Raw genomic sequence first — 14,722 nt, forward strand, 5'->3', positions numbered from 1 at the left:
TAAGCTAACAGAAATCAAAATACTTTCAGACAAAAGAAGGAAAAACCTCATTTCTACACGGTTCCACTGTCAGTGGGATAAAATCCAAACTCCTTATCTCGGCATTCAAAGCCTTTCACAAAAAGTCCTACCTCCCCCCTCCCATCTCCCTCCCGCTCTGGCCCCTACCTCTACCCCTCTAAGTCTCGAGGGCACAAAAGCCACTCCCTACAAAGGATGTCCTCTCCCAAGCCCGGCCTCTACCCCAGGCTGACGCCCAGAATGCCTTTCCTACCTGATCTACCTGTGGATGGCCTCTGGCTTCTGGACTCAGCTCAGACATCACCTCTCCCAGGAAGGCATCCCCGACCTCCCCAGCCAGCATGTGACTGTCCCCTCTGAGTCCCACAGCAGCAAGATCCACGATCTCTCCGGCACACTGAGGAGCTGTCCCCCTGCTGCCCAGCCAGGGGCTACATTTCCAGCTCCCCTTGCATCCGGTGGGGCATGAGACTAGTTCCGACCAATGGGACATGAAGGGAGTGGCACATGTCACTTCTGGGCTTATGTGTTTGGGAAGGGAGTGTGCCTTCCCACACCCTCCTTCCCAGAGGGTGGCGAGGATGAGGAAGCCAGCAGCTGAGAAGGGCCTGGATCCCAGAGCTACTCTGTGGAAGAGACTGCCAACCACATAGGCGCACCCACAGTGAGCTGTTACAGGAGGATAAACGTCGGTGGTGCTCAATCTCTGGGACTTGGGGTGCTCTTTGTAACTGGCATTCATCAGAGTGTTGCCAGCAGCTGTGACAAACGGTCTTCAGCATCCAAACCACCTAAGAGAACATCCTCTTCCCTCAGAAACTGCTCGCCCTACTGTACGCGATGGCCAGTCCAGGGATGAGCGTCCCCAGCAGGACATGGATGTCATGCAGGCAGGCAGGGGCTTCTTCAGCTACTGCCCCATCTGCTCCACAGGGAGTAAGACAAGGACTCATGTGACACGCATTAATTATCTCATTCAACACTCACCACAGCCCTGAGAGGACGGTGCTGCCACACTCACCCCCGTCTCAGACATGGTCACCCTGGCATGGCCTGGCTGGACAACCTGCCGGAGATCACTCAGCTGGGAAGAGGTGAAGCTGGCACGGGCACCCTCTGTGGGGAGGGGTGCTGGAAAGAGAGGGGGCACCAGGACTGAGGCCAGGCACCCACCTGTCAGCCTTCCAGACCTGCCAGGTGACTGGGATCCAGGCATGGGATAGGGACTGTGGGGGTGACGCTGTAATCCTTACGAACAATAACAATCCTCATATAACAGCAAGTGGTCTGAAAATGGGATGGAGGACAGGTCTAGGTCAGAAAAGGCTTAAGAGAGAGAACAGTCAAATGCAGGTGCAGGATTTTGAGTCCTGTGTCAAACCAGCCAACCATAAAAGACATCTTTGAAACAACTGGGGACACTAATAAAATGGACCAGAATTTAGATAACAAGGATTAGTACTCATATTTTTAGGTGGGATAAGAAATGCCCTTAATAGTCAGCTATACCTGCCAACATAACGGTGAAATGACAGGCGTCTTGGGTTTGCCTGAAAGCTCTTCAGCCAAAGCAGAGCAAAGTAAATGAAGCGCAGCCCAATCCTGATAGCACTTGGAGCCAGAGGGTAGATTAAGAGCAATCTAATCTAAGTAGCAATGCTACTTTTTCTACTTTGGTACATATTTGAAAGTATTCATCAAAACGTTTTTGAAATTATAAAATACAATCAAAAGCTAATAGTAAAAGTAGCTCTAGTTCTCTCCCTGCTTTGTAGACAGGAAAGCTGGTTCGGAGGCCAGAAGCTGCCATGGGTACCACAGGTACCACGGTGACGGCAGGGCCAGACCTCAGGCCTCCAGCAGCAGCAGCCCCTGTTCTCAGGAGGGGTGAAGAGGGGGGTACAGGAGGCCAGACCGCCCAGAGGAGGCCCTTGGCCTGCAGTTGAAGATCCCATCCCTGCTTGGGGCAGCCCACACTTCCAGCTGGGAACCTCTGAGCAGCCTTTGTTCTGCCTCAATGGGCCATTCAGCCCAGGGCTCTGGAGGACAATGGCCCTGGCTGTGCAAGGAGGGCAGCAAAGGGCTCCCAGGTGTGCCCTTATTCCAGCCCAGCCAGCAACAAACTGCCCCCTGGGCTCATGAAGAGGACTCCAGACACTGCCTGGGGCCAAGCGTTAAGTCACTTTGCACAGGCTGCTCCTCCTGCCCAGAATGCACTAGAATACCATATCCAAACACACCATCACTCCATGGCCCAGGAATACCACTTGACCTTCAGTGCCTGAACCACTTGTCCTCTGTAGACCACCACCTATGGCCACCACGACCACCCACCTGTGCAGTAGAGGGGATCTCTCTCCTACTGACACATCCTGATTGCCTTTAGTCACTGCACAGCCAGCCTGAGCACCAAGCCAGGCAGTCTGGGTTCAAAGCCCAAAACCCTCCCAAGCTCGGCACATAGTCAGAACTATTAACATGTCCCTGCCTTGTGGGTCCCAGCCAATCAAAGTGGTGGTCAGGAATGTGGGTTCTGCAGGCAGATGGCCTGCATTCAAAACCCTGACAAACTCTGTCCCTTACAAACCACGTGACATTGGGCAAGTATCCAAGCCTCCGTTTTCTCCTCTGTAAAATAGGGAGAAAATACACACAACATCAGGTCTTGTGAGTATCCAGTAAGATGCATGTAGCCTCCTGTCTGGCATACAGCATTACAGTATGTGCCCAATAAATGCTGAATCACAGTGACGGCTGTTGCACTTGTTTTACAGTTATTTAATCCTGAAGTCCACAGGGCTCATTTTGCCTGAGGGCAGACGGGTGAGGTGTCTACCTCTGCAGGGCCTGATTTAACTGACAGGACTCCCCAGGGCGCTGTGTGATTCCCCCAGCAACGCCAGACCCTCTCCAGAGGCAGCCGGGTCTCTCAATGCATCCAAGACCCTGGGACAGGAGGGTCCACATTCCAAGAAGGACACAGCCTGGCTGGTGTCCACAACATGCTCGGCAAGGAGATTAGGGAGCAGACCGTGAAGAGAGAGATCTGGGCTCGTGGAAAGACAACATCACCAAAGCAGAGCCCAAGGGGCCTGGGTGCCCGTGGGGGCACGTACCCGAACAGAGAGGCTTCCAGAAGAGCCCAGGTGGTGCATGCAGGTGTTGCTGTGCCTGACAGCTTGGCGCCCTTGAGCGCTGCTGACCCACTCTGCTCCCGCCCTCCTCCATCCTCCCTCCTTCTCTCCACTCCTTCCTGGGGTTCCCTCCGGTCTGTGACTCCACAGCCCTCCCGTTTTGCCTCCTACTTCGGTGACCATCCCAACTCTGTCCTTGCCACAGGTTTGTCCCTTGTCTGTCCCCTAGATGCCAGTGAACCCCAGGGCTGTGGCCTCAACTCCCACCCCCACCCTCACTCTCCCAGCTCCAGCTACGTGGGCTTCCTCTGGGCCTAGCACATAATGGGGGGTCCAGAAATATTTGTTGAATGAATGAGTGAAGGTCATGACCTTGCTCTTCCACTTTGTACGTCCAGCATATAACATCACCCTGGCCCTTACGGGGATCAGTAAATGTCTTTTGAATAAAAGGAAAGAAATGTCCAACCTCATTGGTATTCACACATGAATTAAAACAAATATTTTTCATCTATGATATTTGCAAAGGCCAAACAAATTAGACTACCTAATGTTGATCAGCGTGTGGTAAAACAGAAACACTTTCTGAAGAACAGTTTGGTGACATGTGTCAAGAATACTAAAAATGTTCACAATCTTTACACAAAATCACAAGCATAAGACTCTCTCTTAAGCACAATATTCCAAAGCTGGGGAGAATGGGTTTAGGGAAGAGTCACACACAAACGTCAGTGATCACGATAAAAGCAGAAAAGAAAGAAAGAAAGGCAACCTAAATGCCCAGCAACGAGAAGGTGGTTAATTGAACTACTGAACTATGACACATCTATCATAGGAATATCATGCAGCCAATACAATGATGGCTCTAAACACCTGTACTGTGGGGTTTGGGGGAGGGGCTCAGGTAACCAGCTCCCCCTCCTCCTCCCTGCTAGGATTTGAGAATACACCGGAAAGATGGGCAAGATAGGAGTCAAAAAATCTGCTCTATTAATTGTAAACCTGGAGGAAAAAATAAGTTAAGGACCCCTATTCCACCTCCCCTCCTCGGGCCTGTGGGGAGAGGGAGGTCTAAAGTCTGGAGTCTAAAATAAGAGGACTGTAGAATAGCTTGTGCAGTCAGAGATCCAGCGGGTGGGGACTGGAGCCCTGCAGAACAGCCTGTGGGGTCAGGGGCCCAGTGGGTGCCGGAGAAACCTTTAAATACCATAACCGCGCCCACTGGAAAAACGTCGCCCAGTGGATGGCAGGCTCTCACCATTTCCACCAATCACGAAAGCCAAGGGGGTGGGAGGCGTGGCCAAGGTTGCACCCTACCCAGAGTTACCCCAAGGTAGGACCCGCTGTGTAATTTGTGGAGCCCAGGGCCAAATGAAAACGCAGTGCCCCTTGTTCAAAAAGCAAGGGAAAAGTGCCATTAGAGATACTGAAATACTAAGCTTTTTTATGTCTTCCATATCTTGTCATGGTGTCATTTGCTATTTAATGTCAATTGAAATTTAAAAAAATAAAAATTTAAATTCTTAGCGTGCATTTCATCAGTCATAATCCAATTGTGCAGTTCCAATTTTAAATCTAAACATGAGAGTATTTAACCAGAATGTAGATGCACAATTCGTATTTTGCGTATGTAGTTTGGTCTTACCAGAGCAGTGGACACTTTAGGAAACTAACACAACTGTGTTTATTTCACTTCTGAATATGTGCGCGTTCTACCAACGCTCTCTAGCCCTGGCTTGATGGTAAATAAAGGACTGACAGGAAAAGGAACTATGGTGCCCTATTTTCCTTTCCTTCTGTGTCACCATGTTCAGCGTCAGTGACTGGCTCACACAGGGACATAACAGGGGGAAGAAAGGATACCACAGGGTTCCTGGGTCTGGGTCGCTCACGTTTCTCGGAAGTCACTGCCTTAGGACAGCAGTGCCCTGGAGCATCAGTGGAGAGACGGCCCTGCTTATTCAGGACAGACGTGCTGCCAGGGAACACGGGTGGCCCCACCCCGCACCGGAGCTGAGGGACACTCAAGTGGGCGAGGTAAGTGAGCTCTGGGAGCTGCCACCAGGAGCCACGGACACGCCTGCTGCGTGTGTTCCTCGCTCCTTCCCCAGCTCTGCTGTCCCAGCCAGATTCCGCTTACAAAACATGAGCCCCAAGACGAAATGCTCACAATTCTCAGGCTGGCAACAGCAGAGAATCAACCCACGCCCAGGGTCCTTCCGAGTGTGGGGTCCCTACATGACTGCACAGGTTGCACACCCACAAAGTCCTGGAAAGTTCTAATAATCTCATACTAAACTAGAAAAGTCCCTTCAAAATTGTTTATACAGAGAGAATATAGCTTTCGTTATAAACAGACACGGGCATTGAAAAAATACCGGAAGGAAATACCACGAGTTGCTGACAGCGTAGTTCTGTCGGGTGGTCCTGCCTCGCTCACTGCGTTGCTCTCCTGTGACCCTCCCCACTAAGCCCCGGGCATCACACAGCAGCCCCGGCTCTCAAGGCCTAAAACATCCCTTAGCTCTTAGAGCTTTAAGGATAAAAACCAAAAGCTGTAGCAAGTAACAACAACAAGGAGATGAGGTGGAAACATTTTATTAGAATTTGGTTTCCATCCTCCAGAAAGAAAATGAGAAAACCCTACTCCGTGACTGAACCAAGCTTTAAGATAGGGTTGATTAAAAATAAACGAGCCTCCTGCTTACAGAGGGGGTGGGGCTGGCCTACACAAAGGTTTGGGGAAGTGGACAACAGTAACCTTTTACATGCACGCAACTTCGGCGTCCACACAGCCTCGTGGCAACCCAGGGCAGCAAGCTGTGCAAGGAAACTGGGCTCAGAGAGGCGGTGGGATTGGATAGAGGACACCCAACAGGCCCAGCCTCAGCTGCCTTCCCCCACCACTGACACGGAGCCCACACACGCTTGTGACCCCCAAGCGAAGCTTATGCAAGTGGCATTCCCAAATGGAAGCAAAGGAACAAAGGATCGGAGTGGTCCACATCCGGATTTTCAGAAAGCAAAGCCTGGCTCTCCCCATCCTCCCCCTGGTGGTCAGTGCCACCAACTAATTTCCCCCTTCCTAGCCTCAGTGTCCCCGTGGGATGGGGTGGGCGTTGGGCTAGCCAGACTGATAGTAGTTCTCAGGGCTAGGCTAACTCTGGTCCCTGAAGAACGGATACCATCAGTTACTGATAACATTTACTAAGTGCTGTCTGTGCTCCAGGCCCGGGGCTGGGCATGTGCAGACACAAAGTCACTTAATGCCTTGAGTTCACTTGAGTTTCCCGAGCATATTCCTTCCAAGAAGCAGGGTGGGGAGTTCACGGAGAAGATAAAACATCACACAACTGTATCCCCCTGTTTCAAGGGATCTAAGCAACGCTACAGAGAATAAACCGATGCTCAGAGAGACTGTGTGGCCCGCCCAAGACCACGGACCCAGAGCCAGACCCCACCAGGACCCCAGGTCTCCCCACGCACGATCTTAAGCTCTTTCATCTGCCCTCAGTAGGACCGCGGAGAGAAAACTGGAACTTGGCATCCTTGACTTGAGTGGGAAAAAAAGAGATAAAAGAGGATTCCTACAGCAGAAAGCAAACAAACAAAAACCCCTTTCGGTGTTATGTCCTATGGGTCTTGGTTGCCAGTTACAGAACAGCCTCCTGGCTTTCTTTTTTTTTTTTTCTTTTTTGAGACAGAGTCTCGCTCTATTGCCCGGGCTAGAGTGAGTGCCGTGGCGTCAGCCTAGCTCACAGCAACCTCAGACTCCTGGGCTTAAGCAATCCTACTGCCTCAGCCTCCCGAGTAGCTGGGACTACAGGCTTGCGCCACCATGCCCGGCTAATTTTTTCTATATATATTTTTAGTTGGCCAGATAATTTGTTTCTATTTTTAGTAGAGACAGGGTCTCGCTCTTGCTCAGGCTAGTCTCAAACTCCTGACCTGGAGCGATCCTCCCGCCTCGGCCTCCCAGAGTGCTAGGATTACAGGCGTGAGCCACCACGCCCAGCCTCCTCCTGGCTTTCTGGCTGAGCAGTCCAGGCTGTGTGAGTGGGGTGCCAATGGCTGCAGAAACAGACTAGACTTAGAGTGTGCAGCAGCAAGGACAGGTACCAGCTCATATAACTGGGAGCCCAGAGCTGGGGTGGACATCAGGCCTGAATGTCACCACAGTCCCCAGTTCTCACTCACCCTCTGCCTGTCATGGTGCCAGGACAGCTGCCAGCAACCATAGGACTTCCATGTTCCCATCACAACAGAGGGACCAGCTTAGCCGCAGCTCTCTCTACTTCCCACTCAACCTCCAGAACTGACTCTAAGTCCATGCTGGAACCAGTCACTGCACGGGGACAAGATTACCCTTGTGCCTTCAGACCTAGGAGTGGCCTGAGAGCTCTTGCCAGGAACCACGCGTGTTCTGCATGGGAGAAAGGAGGCTGGGTGTTGGAGAGATTGGCTGCAACATCCAACGTGAGGCTGCAAATCTCACTGCATGCTGGGTCTCACACAACACACCCCCTCCCCACTGCGGTTTAGGCCTGGGTGGAAAACGTGGTATCCAGAGCACAACCAGTTCAGACTCTGAAGACAACTCCACGCAGTGGGAGTTCCCCTGCATTTCCCCAGCCATAAAATCAGGACAACTCTGGGGGGATATAGAGTCTGGTCTGAAATCACGTGTGACACCCCAGGATGGGGGTTAGGGAAACCCCCTAATTTCCACGGATGCAAGAAGCACGTGTATCTGATAGAGGCTGGTGGCTGAGATGCTCCAGGGAAGGGAATCTGTGCCTGTGGTCCCAGCAGAGAAGTGTGTTCCGAAGTGCCTCACCCGTCAGGCACATTTCCAAAGGGACCCAGTCACTGCCAGATCTGCCTGGTCAGCCTCCGCCATCTCCCCTCAGCCGAGCTCCTGTGTCTGGGCCATCACTGCCGGCCCCGGGCCAGACCCAGAGAAGGATGTGCTTGGTAAATGGTGCTCAGTGAAGGAAGGATACATGGGTTTTGCATGTCCAGTGTAGCCTAGAAACAGCTATTTAACTCAAAAGCCCTGGGGCCTACAGCAAAGGAGAACAGAGCCCGGAAAAGTCCTTTCGAGAATCACGTCCAGCTCTTGAGAAATGTCTAAACAGACAGAGACTTCCTGGCACCCTCTCAACCCTGGGGTCCCTCCGTAGTCCTAAAAGTGTCAATGGCACTGCTCTCTCTGCACCCTGTCCCTGTCCCTGCAAAGTTCTCTGTGCCCTAGGTGGCCCGCATGCACACCTCATAATCACAACGCTCGAGGCAGCTGAGCTCAGCCAAGAGTCAGCATTCCCCCAAAAATCCAAGCTGCTCTAATTCACCCCGAGATGTGAATGTCTAACAAAACCTCAACTCTTCCCAAGATATTTGAGATTTTATGAGACCTGAGAACTCAAGTAGGACTCCCACTGGCAAAGATGACATTTGATTTGGGACCCAAAGGGTGAGAAGGAGTTGGTCATGAGAAAGGCAGGAGGAAGGTGTTCCAGGTAGAGGACACAGCAGGACAAATGCCCTGAGGCAGGAAAGAAGCCACCCACTTAAGGCACAGGCAGTAGACAGGAGCAGCTGGGGTACAGTGGGTGAGGGTGGACCCAAGGACCAGGTACAATTGGAATTTGTGCACCTGGGTCTTTTGCGAACTGAGTCTTAGCATCCACTGTGTGCTCATAAGGCTCTTCCAGTTATAAGACTTTTAAATTATAAGTGTCATTAATTAAATGCCTCCAATAAACCAAGCACTATGCTGGGCACTTTCTATATTAGCATAATCATTGATCATCCCAACAACTTTGTATGAATGGCCATTATTATTTCTCCCTTTACAAAAGAAGAAAGTGGAGCTCAGGAAGGTTTAGTACTTGTCCAAGGTTGCACAGCAAGTGAGGAGTCAGAAGCAAGATTTTAACACAAGTATGTCTGACATCCAAATATGTGACCTACCCTGTGGCTCTGAACATAAAATACAGTCAAGATGCAACAGTATGAAAGTCTGTTTTTATTGAGGGAGGACAGAATTCTCAAATATTCTAATTATAATAATTATTGGTGTTGTTTCCTCTTCTGATCTTGTTCCTCTGCATGCTAGCAGCTGAGCCCTCTGCCCTACACTCACCGGCATTCCTTCTGGGCCACGGGCAAGGCCAAGCCTTGGTTTCTCCATCTAAAAAGTCCGGTAAGGAGTGCGCGAGATCTGCTGTGAGGCTCCAGCACATAGGAGGTGCTCAACACCCTCTGGCTGCGCGTGAAGGATTTAGGGTTCCGAGGTCGCTCCTTCATCACCATCCCACCTGGTCCTCACAGGAGCCCCAGGCCTTTGCAGGCCGGAGGCACGCCCATTTTACAGATGGGGAAACTGAGACATGGTGAGAGGATACTTCCCTCAAAGTCACATGGCTCCCCGATAGAACACGGGCTGCACAAGGGCAGGGAATCTCTGTCCAGTCCCAGGGACACAACAGTGACTGGCATGTAGCAGGTGCTCAGTAAATTATCGGTGAATGGACTGAGAGGGGTTACAGCTCTGCTTGCGGTAACTGCGCCTGCCTCCCGCCGCGCCGCCGCGAGCTGGCGGATTTATGAAGGAAAGCAGGGTGAGCAGGGTAGTAGGGTGAGGAAGGAATTAATGTTTGCAAACGTCCACCGCAGGCTTTTTACTTCTAGTTACAGAACGAACCCCACGCCCCACCCTCGTGCCCAGTGCGGAGATGAGAAACAGGCGTCCTCCGGGCGCGGAGCAGCCCTGCCAAGACCGGCTCCCGCCAGAGCCAGGCCACTGGGGCGCCGGCCAGCAAGCCGGGGCCGCCTTCAACCTGCCGCTCAGCAGGCTGCGAGCAGAAAAGCACCCCGGACGCACGCCGGGCCCTCCCCAGCCTCTCCGAGGCGGGCGACAAAGGGCCGCTTCGGCTCCCGCGCCTCCCACCGCCCCAGCGGGGCAGAGCGTCGCCCGCCCGCGGCCCGCGGCCCTGCCCCTCCCGCCGCGCACCCCCGGCGAAGCGTGACTCAGCGGTTCTCCCGCGGGCGCGGGAGCCGGGGGCGGACCGGCCTCCGTCAGCGCGGGTCGCACGCCCGGCCTCTCTCGGCCTCCGCGGGCTCCGGTCCGCTCGGCCTCATTTCCGGCGGAGCCCGGCTTCGCCGCCTCCGGGCCCACGCGGGATGCCCGCACGGGCACCCACGCGCACCGCCCCGCGAGACGCGTCCCCAAGGCTCCTCCCACGGGGCCACCCACCAGGGCAAGCTCTTGCTGAAAAGCCACAAACACTGCTGTTGCCGGGCCGGCAGCCCCCGGGGAAGGTGCTGCCTGTCCCCACCCCTGGCCAGGGCTCTAGCACCAGTGGCCCCGCCGACGCGGCTCGCTGACACTCCGCGGCCAGATCGCCCCGTCCCCACCTCCCTCGGGGCTCACTGTGCGGGCCCCACCTGCCCTGCGCACGGGAGCTGTCCCCAGTGCTCCCTGGGCGAGGCTGAGCAGAGGGACCTGGAGGTTCTGGCCTGTAAGAGAGGGGCGCTGACCCTGTGGATGCCACCACCCTGGGGTGGGGGTCAGGGTGGGGGTGGGCTTGTAGGGCCAATTTAGGGGATTTTAAACGGGGCCTGTTTGGGGTGGCATGTCCCACTTTTGGGGGAAAATCCTGACAGTTAGCCCAGCTGCTCCTGCCTCAACATAACTTACCAAGAATAAAAGGCCAGACGCAAACCAGCCGCCCTCCCCCTCCCACCAGGGGACCCTGTCTCAAGGGGCGCAGGAGGGCCCAGGGCAGGCGAGCCTCTCAGGAGGATCTGGCAATGGTTGTTGTTTTCTCTGGGTCCCTCTTCTTCTTCAGGGAGTGGGCAGCCTAGAAAATTCTGCGGGCTTTGGGCAGAACTGAAATGGCAAAGCCAGGATTTTAACCCATTACATTTCCCCAGGATTTCTTCACCAGATTAGCCACAGCATGGCTTTTTAAAAAATGATGGCCAGGGCCGAATCAGGATTCTACCCGGTCAGGGAGCGGACAGCTGCCTCCCGGAGGGCGGCGCGGAGGAGGGCGCTGCCCTGGCCGGCGCTGGGCAGCAGGGGCCGGTGCCCTCGGGCTCCCTCCCTCCAGGGCCCGGGGAGGGTGGGGTGGGGGGGACACGACACACATCGCGCGGTCCAAACCTTCGGAGGGCATTCGGTGCGACGGCATCCCCACGCCGCGGCGGGCCGGAGGGGGTCTCAGACAACACGTACGTTACCTTCAGTCACATAGCTGTGGTCCCGCAGGAAGCTGTGGTTAATTTTCCGCGTGTCCGTGTCCTCGCCCATTGAAGGCCGTGCCCGGTGCCCTGGGCATGCCCCGCCGCCACACACCGATGCAATCCGCAGAGGTCGCGCCGGGCGCGCGGGCCATGCCGCCGCAGCCTAGCAGGGGCGCGGGCCGCCGGGGCCCCGGGGGGCGGGCATCGCGGCCGGGGACGGGCGGGGGTGGCCGGGGGCGGGCGCCGCGCTCAGGGGAGCGCGCGGCGGGCGGGCGGCGGCCGCGGGTTGGGGCGGGCCGGGGCCCGGGCGCGCATCCCGGCCGGCCCGTGCGCGCTGCGTCCGTGCGCCTGGCGGCGGCGACTGGTGCCGGTGCGCCTGGCTGCGGCGGCGGCGGCGGCGAGGGGACGCGCGCGGCGCTGCGCTGCGCTGCGCCGACCGAGCCGGGGCCGAGCCGGGCTGCGCGGGCTGGGGCCGCCGCCGCCGCCGCTGTCGCAGGCCCCTCCCTCGCGCCGCCCGCTCCTCCGCCCCCGCGGCCCGCGGCGGCCGCCGAGCCACCCTGCAGGTGGAGCCGGCGCCTTAGCAGAGGCCGCAGCGCCGTGCTCCGGCCCTCGCGGTGGGCACCTTTGGTGCCTGGGTGCGCCTCGGGGGAGGGAGGAAGGAGGCCGCCAGCTTGGGGAGAGGGTACCCTGGGTGCCCAGTTGCTCCAATCGTGGAAGAGATGGGCAACCGGCGGGGGGGCCAGAAAGGGGGGAGGAGGCGGACAGAAGGCAGCGACTGAAGGGACTAGGCTGTGGGGGGCAGCTGACAGGGGCGCACCTGGAGAATAGGAGACTTGGGGGGCAAGGGGAAGGACAGTGGGCCCCTTCATTAGTAGAAGAGGATGGGTAGGGCGAGTTTTGGACCCCGCCCCCCTGCCCCGGAGTGCAAAGCTGGGTCCCTGCGTAGAAGCTGGGGGGGGGGAGGGGCGTCAGCACTCTGCAGGCAGAACTCTGGATGCAATGGCTGCGGGGAGGTGGTCTCCCCCGAGGAGAGCTCCAGGATCTCCCCTCATGCCCACCTCTCCACTTACTGGTGCGATAAAGTTAGAGAAACAGCGCTGGGTACATACAAAGCCAGGCTAGACGTGCACGTCCCATCTCCCTCCCTTCCAAGCCCAGGGCTTCTGCCAAGCAGGAGCCAGCCCTTCTTCCTCCCCACTCCTTCCCTTGTCCCTCCCTCTGTTCCTCCCCTGCTTCCCTCCTTTAGTCATTAGTGTGTCCCCTGCATGGTACACAGTGCCAGGCACATAGTGGGCCCTCAAAAAATATTTGCAGCCTCTTTGGTCAAGCTGTCACCTCCTCCAAGATGACCCCTTACCTGATGAATGTCATGTCCCCAGCCGGGAGCAGAGGCCCCAGAGCGGGGCTTCAGAGGTGGTGGTGAAGGACCCTCAGGCCTTCCCAGGTGCTCAGCAAAACCTGCTTGGGAAGCAGCGGAGGAAGGCCGGAGCTTGCCTTGGGCTGCATAAGGGCAGGGGGGTCACAGAGGCTACAGGGGCTTTTGGATCCAGAATGTTAGCGGGGCCCATCAGTTCTGCAATTCTGTAATGCTCTCCACCCCTCTCAGCTGGTTTCTGTGGGACTGCAGGCAGCTCCCCAAACTGCAGTGGAGGCAGGAGAGTCCAGAAGATGTTGGGGCAGGGAAGGTGGGGTTGTGGGAAAGACTGGGGAAGGCGGATGTGGATGCCCCCTGAGGTGTCTCGCTGGGGAGTGGGAGGGAGTTTTTGCAGCTAAAGCTGAGTTTCATTCCATAGAAATGCCCAGAATGGACCTACGAGGAGGTGAAAGCCCACACCTACCAGCCCTGCCAGCACCTGCAGGGGGTATAGAAAGGGCTGGACCTGGGAGAGGCTTGGGGGCTCTGCCAGCACCTGCTTGCTGAGTAGCCCAGGACAAGTGCCCTGACCTGTCCCAGACACAGCTGTTTCTCTGGAGAACAAGCCAACAATGCCCAGGTGTGCAGATTCTATTTTAGGACAGGTAAATGCAAGGGCCCACCGGATGTGCTTGTTGGGCATCACTTTCTACCTCATAGGAAGGTGACTGACATGCACATCAGCCCCCACCTACCTGCCTGGAACGCTGCCCTCTCTCTCTCACCTCGCCTGCTCACATGCCCCACACCTCACATCCTAGACCCAGCAGCCCACTGCGGCCATACCCTCCTCACCTCTGTAGCTCAGCAGAACAAAATGGCTCAGACACTGAGAGACAGGCTGGGTCCAACTCCTGACAGCGAGGGGGGCCAGGGCAAGCACAGCCTTGTCCCTAAAATGGGTGCAGTGGTGGGTGTGGCCTCACGTGCTCAGCAGGGCCTGGCCTCTCCAAAGGCGTATTGGTACCATCACAATCTCGGGGAGATCCCCTCACCCATCCTCCCCATCTGTCAGTTCTGCCAAACACCACACCAGGCTGGCATCAACCTCACCTGCCAGGTGCCCCGGACCACAGTAAAAACAGCCCCACACTGGCACAGCACAGCCCTCCAGCCCTTTCTTCAGTTTCTGAGCTGGGCTGGGGACCCCAGAGCACTGTCCTCCAACCACTCTGGACTGTCTCTTCCATTCTTCTCAACACCCCTCCAATGAGAGCCAAGGCCACTCCCTCAACCCCTTGCCCACAGCCACTCAGCCACGCAGTCGCTGCTTCCTTATCTGTCTCTGCACACATCCCTGCCCCAATGGTGGGAGCCTGAGCTCCGGGTCCTGCCCGCTCCAGCCTCTCTCTATGTGGACTCCTCCTGTCCTTTCCTTCATTCATGAGGAATGTTTATTGAGCACCTACTACATGCAGGCATGTTCCCAGCACTGGAGTAGAGTGGAAAACAAATAAATGCCCAGTGCCCATGGTATTGACCTCTTGGGGGGGGGGGCGAGATGGATAACATAAAGTGAGCATGTGTTATGTGGGTCATGATGGGTGGAGAAGAGAAAGTGGGGTGCAGGGATGGAGATGCCTGGTGGGGGCTGTCTATTTCATACAGGCAAGTGGAGAGGACTTCTTTGACAAGGTGAAATTTGTTGGCATCACTCTGGATGCTCCCTGCAGCATAAGTCTGCATGGGTCTCTTTCACATTAAAAACAGTCCCCACTCCATGTCCCTTCCAGCTGCCAGCACATTGCTCGTCTCCCCTTCATAACCAAGGTGCCAAAAGGGCATGTCTCATGTGCCGTCTCCTCTGTCTCTTCTCCTCGCTCCCTGCCAGAGCCTCCAACCTGGCTTCTCCCCACCATCCCATCCCTCCTCCCAAAATCAGAAACTCTGGTCTCACCAGGGG

General features: G+C 55.9%; 1 protein-coding gene across 3 annotated transcripts in view; it reads right to left on the reverse strand.

The window, feature by feature from the left end:
* Nucleotides 1-11,688, reverse strand: part of PPP2R2C (protein phosphatase 2 regulatory subunit Bgamma) — a 138,169-nt gene extending 126,481 nt beyond the window's left edge. For 2 of the 3 annotated variants that reach the window (XM_045528374.1, XM_045528375.1), the window contains exon 1: nt 11,403-11,547. In XM_045528374.1, coding sequence (XP_045384330.1) covers nt 11,403-11,472 — 70 coding nt within the window. In that variant the 5' untranslated portion in view covers nt 11,473-11,547. Of the gene's footprint in view, nt 1-11,402 lie in introns of all 3 variants that reach the window. The other variant, XM_045528373.1, reaches the window with a different exon arrangement.
* Nucleotides 11,689-14,722: the final 3,034 nt, after the last annotated feature.

Source organism: Lemur catta, chromosome 17 (genome assembly GCF_020740605.2).
Source record: "Lemur catta isolate mLemCat1 chromosome 17, mLemCat1.pri, whole genome shotgun sequence".
In the NCBI taxonomy this organism is placed as follows: Eukaryota; Metazoa; Chordata; class Mammalia; order Primates; family Lemuridae; genus Lemur; species Lemur catta.